Source organism: Mandrillus leucophaeus, unplaced genomic scaffold, assembly GCF_000951045.1.
Source record: "Mandrillus leucophaeus isolate KB7577 unplaced genomic scaffold, Mleu.le_1.0 Scaffold747, whole genome shotgun sequence".
In the NCBI taxonomy this organism is placed as follows: Eukaryota; Metazoa; Chordata; class Mammalia; order Primates; family Cercopithecidae; genus Mandrillus; species Mandrillus leucophaeus.
Genome location: NW_012108108.1, coordinates 919,490 through 927,018, shown reverse-complemented (window position 1 = coordinate 927,018; position 7,529 = coordinate 919,490). Strand labels below are relative to the sequence as shown.

General features: G+C 39.9%; 1 protein-coding gene across 1 annotated transcript in view; it reads left to right on the top strand.

Moving 5' to 3' along the window:
* Positions 1–7,529, top strand: part of EFCAB3 (EF-hand calcium binding domain 3) — a 49,894-nt gene that overhangs the window by 37,714 nt on the left and 4,651 nt on the right. Inside the window, exons 9-10 of the mRNA XM_011966128.1 lie at positions 2,177–2,370; positions 2,723–2,907. Of these exons, the coding sequence (XP_011821518.1) occupies positions 2,177–2,370; positions 2,723–2,907 (379 nt within the window). The remainder of the gene's footprint in view (positions 1–2,176; positions 2,371–2,722; positions 2,908–7,529) is intronic.

The window sequence follows — 7,529 nt, the reverse complement described above, 5'->3', positions numbered from 1 at the left end:
TACAAAAAAATTTAAAGATTAGCCAGGCAGGGTGGCTTGCACCTGTGGTCCCAGCTACTCAGGAGGCGGAGGCAGAAGGACTGCTTGAGGCCAGGAGTTCAAGGCTGTAGTGAGCCTTGCACCCCTGTACTCCAGCCTGGGAGACCGTGAGACCCTGTCTCTAAAATAATAATCATAATAATAAATAGCAGGCTGGGCACGGTGGCTCACGCCTGTAATCTCAGCACTTTGGGAGGCCGAGGTGGATGGATCACCTGAGGTTGGGAGTTCAAGACCAGCCTGATCAACATGGAGAAGCCCCGTCTCTACTAGAAATACAAAATTAGCCAGGCATGGTGGTGCATGCCTTTAATCTCAGCTATTCGGGAAGCTGAGGCAGGAGAATCGCTTGAACCCAGGAGGTGGATGTTGCAGTGAGCCAAGATCGTGCCACTGCACTCCAGCGTAGGCAACAAGGGCAAAACTCTGTCTCTAATAATAATAATAATAATAATAATAACAGCAAATACAAACACAAGCCACTAGTTTTTGTATGTAATATACATGAAACAATTAGTTATAAAATATAATGTGACATAAATTGTTAAGCAAAGATTAGAATTTCAAGGAAGAAAGGAAACTATAGACTAGAGCAAAAGTTCTCAAACTTGCACTGTATCAGAATCAGCTGGAGTGATTGTTAAAACACATTGCTAGGCTACAGGATTTCTAAGTTAATAGGTGTGTAGTCAGGGCCAAGAATTTGTATTTCCCACAATTTGTATTTTCCCAGTGGTGCTGAAGACCACACTCAGAGCCATAGAGTATATAGAGAATACTCTGAGGGAAAGAAAAACTGAGCCTTGAAGGACTGGGTGGGAATTAAGTTACATTAAGAAAAACTAGCCTTATGCTATTTTCAGAGGCAAGTGATGACATTGTGGATGGTTGAGTTCAAGGCTAGGGAAGAAAGTATCTGATCATAAGTCAGACTCTAATCAGAACACCATAGGCACATTTCCTACCAACCACTGCTTCAGCCCCAACATTTAGAATGAGTCCTTTCCCTCTTCCTGAGAGGAAAGGAAAGGTTGCCTGTCACCATCCCAGAGAGTAGTGAAGCCTCCCATTGCTGTAACAGGAAGAAATCTACCTACGTATTTATGAGAAGCAAAGTCCTACACCTTTTCCTCTGAGACAGCATAAAGTGATGCTCTTCTACTCAGAACACTGAGATGTGAGAGGTTCCACTATCAAAGCAGTGAGAAGCAAGTCCTTCCACCTCAGCAGCAGTAAGCAGATCAGATCCCTGCCATAGCTGCAGAGAGAAGTTCACTGTTCTGGCAGCAAGGAGGAAGCTGATCACTTATCACCACAGTCACTGATATTTGAGGTATGCATGTTTGTAAGTCAGATGTTTATACCATGGATCAGAGTCCTTTATCATATACAGCCTGCCAGCTGTACTAATTCTCAAAGAATGTGTAACCTAAAATGCCCAGTAACACATCTAAGTCTGTTCTTACACATACACTCCAAAAAAAAAAGATAAGAAAGAAAAGCAGTCAATGGTGATTTACCCCAGATCATAAGCTTACTGGTAGTATTTTCTTTTCTTTTTTATACTTTTCTATGTTTTCTAATTCTCTGCAATGAGAATTTCTTTTAACTTAAAACAAAATTTGCATTTTTAAACCTAACACAAAGTAATAATCATTAATGTTTGTATTCAAGCTGGTACCACTTAAGGGTTTGTCAAGGATCATAATTCATAAGTATTTTTCTAAACAAAACAGGGAGGTCAGAGCTGGACATGATAGCAGGTACCTATAGTCCAGCTACTCAGGAGGCTTAGGAGGGAGGAGAATTTGAGCCCAGGAGTTCCAGTCCAGCCTGGCAAAATAACAAGACCTCATCTCTCTCTGAAAAAAACAAAAACAAAAACTCTGGGAAGGCTTGGGTAAAAAAGGGAGACCAAAAGCCAAGGAATACAAATATAAATAGTCAAATGGCCTGTGGGAGGTATCAGTAGATATTCTATAAATATCACAGAAATAGACACTCAAATATTATTGAATGAATATGCAAATTAGATTTAAAGTAAGTTTCTTCAGCATATGTAACTAGCAACTTGACTTTTTAAAATGTTTATCCTATATCTCTTTGTATCCATTTCTGAATTACTTTTTTTTTAAAGCTATTTCCAAAGAAAATTCCAGCATACTGGCCCAGGAATGTTGTGGAGTCCCTACACTATGGGCTATGGAAAAAGGACACTTAAGCCAGACATATGCACACCTCCAAGCTCAAGCATGGCTGCCTTTGCTAATGCTGCCCGGATTGCAATAATGAAAGAAAAGGATTTATTTAAATTTCTTGAAGAGCTCAAGAGTAAGAGCCATTTGTTCTCTCTCTACTGTTGTAAAGGATGTATTTTTATATGACTGGTCAGAAAGAAGTACTAGAGCCCAAATGCCTTAAGAACAGAACCACAGCCTATTCTGAATGACCACTCTGTGTCACATAGATGTCATTTGAAAGCAAATGTAGATGTAACCTGAATCCTCAGATGCCTGATGAAGTCTAGAGTCTGTGAATGGGTTGGGAGTGGAAGCAGGAGAGTGAAGAATGAGGGCCATGGCCACTGAGAAGAATAGACAAAGCAAAACAGGCACCACATGCTAGTCGTTTATGTGAATTTCTTACATTGTTTGTGATACCATTTTTGTTTTTATCTTTTTAGGATGCAATTCCCATTCAGATAGCCCATATTCAAAAATACCCATCTTTCCATTGTTCCCTAATGTGGATGGGGTGGTGATGGGAAAGCCATTCAAAGACATGCAGAAATTAGAGATGCTAAGAAGAAAGGAGCCTTTGAATTTCTTTGAGGATTATTTTTTCCATAAAAGAGACTGGAAAACACAGGTGAGATTTAGATTACGTCACATTAGTTAAATACTTGGATTTTTAAGCACTAACTTAAAAGAACTAATAACATGCTTTTTACAACAGTTTTAGTCATTATTTTCAAACCAGATGCCATAGCCATGTGCCCAAATTTAAGACCAGGTGTTAACATTTCATTTAATTTCAACAAATAAACTTACTAAAAAATACAGGTTTGGGGTTGGGGATGGGGAATATAGGAGTAATAACAATAAAAGTTTCTCCAATCCTATCTCTGAATGCTCCCCCAACCACTCAGGGACCAGCAGCTGCACTCTGGACACCCTCCATCCACTCTAGATTGTGGTTGGGCAAACACCATGAGATGAGAAGACCAGGCCCACAACCCAAAAGAGCAGTGCTGTGATGGAGGGGCCATCCTGCCCTCAACTAGATCCCCATTTATGGTCCCAGCTGCACCTTCTGGCCTTGCTTCAAGTTCTGTTGACTCTAGTCTTTTTGCACCCCCTCCCAAGATATGCTTTTGTCATCATAAGTTTTAAGGTCTCTAGCAACTATGCCCAAGTTTCTGGATAATCTCTCAGGAGACTCTGGCCTTACCCCAGATAAGGCCTCTAGGCCTGAGAAACAGAATGGAAATTTAACTGGAGGCCAGCCTACCCTGTGGAGCTCTGGGTTCCAGAGGCCCATGTGTTGTTCACATCACTATACAATTCCTAGAAGGCCCCTCCACACATAGAGTTTAAGAGGCCCAGCGGGCTATCACTGTCACAAATGACCTCAAGTTCAGACTTTGTCTTTCTCCAAATGAAGTAACACCCACAGGAAAATATCACTGAGAAGATGGAAATAAGAGGACATTCATCCTCCTTTAAACTTATGTCCCAACATTCAACTACTCCTCCACCCCAGGTGCTTGTCTGTTTATTGTCAATCTCTCCAACTAGAATATAACATTCATGTACACAAGGGTTGTATTTCTTTCACTGAGGTATCCCTATCATCTAAAATAGAATTTGGCCCATAGGTAACTCAATATTTTTTAGAAGGAAGAATACTGTAATACAAATACTTTATTTCCTGAGAGCATACTATATGCTAGATTGTCTCTAATATAATCTCAGCAGAAATAATGTCAATAGCTTCCTAAATGGTCCCCTTGCTTCTACTATTGTCCCCTTCAATCAGTTGTCAACCCAGCAGCCAAAGTGGTTCTGTTAAAATCAGATTGAAACCCTCCAATGGCTTTTCATATCACACAGAATGAAAACCAAAATTTTTATAACTTACAATGTCCCACACAATCAAAACTTGAGCCTTCCAATAATTGTAGCACTAGTAACTGTTTAAATTTCAATTAATTAAAATTAAATAAAATTACAAATTCAGTTCCTCAGTCACACCAGTCACATTGCAAATGCTCAATAGCCACATGTGGCTAATGGCTACTATACTGGATGACACAGAAATATAGAAAATTTCCATTATTGAGGAAAATGTTATTGGCCATCACTGATCTAGGCTCTCATTGCCTATCCAACAATCTCATCTTCCACTGCTCACCGTCCAGTGCATTCCACTCCATCCTCAAGGCCTCTTTACTCTTCCTCCTGCAGACCAGACATGCTCTCACCTCATGGTCTATGGCTTTGCTATTTCCTCTGCTCTAATGTTGTTCCTCAGAGAGCTGCATCATAGCTCTCCCATCACCTCTTTCAGGTATTGTCTCAAATATCACTTCAGGAGGCCTAACAACCCCATTAAAATCACAATCCCCACATTGTCATTGTACTAAATGCCACTGAATTGTTCACTTCACTTGGTTCATTTTATGTTACATGAATTTTCACTTAAAAATTTTTTTTTTTGAATCAGAGTCTTGCTCTGTTGCCCAGGCTGGAATACAGTGGCGTGATCTTGGCTCACTACAACCTCTGCCTCCCAGGTTCAAGCAATTCTTCTGCCTCAGCCTCCAGAATAGCTGGGACCATAGGCATGCACCACCACACCCGGCTAATTTTTGTATTCTTAGTAGAGACAGGGTATCACCATGTTGGTCAGGCTGGTCTCAAACTCCTGACCTTAGGTGATCAGCCTCCCAAAGTGCTGGGATTACAGGCGTCAGCCACCATGCCTGACCAATAAATTATTTTTTAAATAAGTATTTAAATAGCTGGGTGCAATGGTACATACGTCTAATCCCAGCTGATCAGAAGACTGAGGCAGGAGGATCACTTGAGCCCAGGAGTTCAAGACTGTAATGTGCGATGATCACGCCTGTGAATGCACTGCACTCTAGCCTGGGCAACATAGTGAGGCTCCATCTCTAAAAATAAATTTTTTTAATTAAAAATAAATTTAAAATAAAAATGTTTGAACAATAAATATATATGTATTCAAATAAAATCACAATCCCCAATACCTTATCCCCTTTCCTGATTTTTTTCATAACACTTGTTACCATCTAATGTATTACATATTTACTAGTATATTATATCTAATACACTACATATTTATATTTATTATATTACATGCATACATATGTATATTTACATCTATATCTACTGTATATGTACTATATTTACAACTTATATTACATTTAATGCTATTTCTATTAAACTATATGTTTATAATTATATACATATATAGTATATCTAATATACTATGTAGTATATTACATCTAATCTAATATAATTATGTATTTATAAATGTTCATTAGAGGCCGGGCGCAGTGGCTCACGCCTGTAATCCCAGCACTTTGGGAGGCCGAAGCGGGTGGATCACCTGAGGTCGAGAGTTCGAGACCAGCCTGACCAACATGGAGAAACTCCATCTCTACTAAAAATACAAAATTAGCCAGGTGTGGTGGCGCATGCCTGTAATCCCAGCTACTCAGGAGGCTGAAGCAGGAGAATCACTTGAACCCGGGAGGCGGAGCTTGTGGTGAGCCAAGATCGCACCATTGCACTCCAGCCTGGGCAATAAGAGCAAAACTCCATCTCAAAATAAAATAAAATAAATGTTCATTAGAACCAAGAAATAGGCTAGGCACAGGTTCCTCATGCCTGTAATCCCAGCACTTTGGGAGGCTGAGGCGGCTGGATCACTTGAGCTCAGGAGTTTGAGACCAACCTGAGCAACATGGTGAAACCCCGTCTCTACAAAAAAGAAAAGAAAGAAAGAAATGATACTTTCAAGTTTCGGAAAGTAACTGAGTTACATGAACACTACCTGACCCCACACACAGACTCCCTATGGCCACATTAAAATATTGGATAGGGCTGGGTATGGTAGCTCATGCCTGTAATCCCAACACTTTAGGAGGCCAAGGAAGGTGGATTGCTTGAGCCGAGGAGTTCGAGACCAGCCTGGGCAACATGGTAAAATTCTGTTTCTACAAAATATAAATATATATATATATATGAATACTGGATGAAATAAAATGACAAACACTGAAAAATGTATTCAAAAGAAAGGAAAACCCATGTTTCAGAAAGCGAGAGAGAGAGTGCCTAAAGCCAGAATAACAAGTTCATAAAATGAACTTGGCGGAAGGGTGGTAGGTAGATCCTATACATCTAGGCCCTGATGGGTTGGGATTGGGGTTTCAATGCCCATTCAGGGTCAGGAGATGTGGATCCCTGGAAGTAAGCAACTGGAATTGAAACCAGAATCTGGAAGGATTGCCCTCTCAGTAAAAGAAGGGGTAAGAAACTCAGTCCATAGCGAAGCTTGGCCTGCTCAAAGCTCTGAATAGAGAAGAAAGTATTCTGTGAAGAATTTAAAACTTAAGATTGTAGGATGCATGGATTCAGAATCTGAATTTATAGTTTCCACATTGGATGAAATCGCCAAACAGTAAAATTACCCTTAAAACTGGTTTTAGATTGGTATTACCTTGGGAGGTCTGCCAGACACAAACATAAACACATCCATATCCTAGGTTTGCACAGCTTATATAAAAAATATTTTCAAATCTATTTTAAAGAGGTTCACAAAAACTACAAGCCATACAAGGAAATAATCTACTCTCAAAAAAAGTCAGTAAGTAAACAAGAGGAGTATCATAATAATTTGATATAGCAGATTGATCTTTAAAAGACTGTAAAAAATGTTTTAAACTATTAAAGAGAAGTGTTTAGTAATGACTGAGTATTTTTAGGAATGACTGAGAATTTTTCTAAGTTGATAAAAGATATGAATTCTTAAATTGAAGAAAACATCCTGGAGCAACATATATAAAAGAAAATCCAACTTGAAACATTGCAGTTGAAAATGAAGACAAAGAAAACACTTCAAAAGCAACCAGAGGCCAGGCACAGTGGCTCACGTCTATAATCCTAGCACTTTGAGAGGCCAAGGCAGGTGGATTGCTTGAGGTCAGGAGTTCAAGACCAGCCTGGCCAACATGATGAAACCCCTGTCTGTACTAAATACAAAAATTAGTTGGGCGTGATGGCACATGCCTGTAATCCCAGCTACTTGGGAGGCTGAGGCAAGAGAATCTCTTGAACCCAGAAGGCAGAGGTTGCAGTGAGCCGAGATTGTACCCCTGCACTCCAGCCTGGGCCACCAAGCAAGATTCTGTCTTGAAAGAAAGAAGAAAGAAAGAAAAAGAGAGAGAGAGAAAGGAGGGAAGG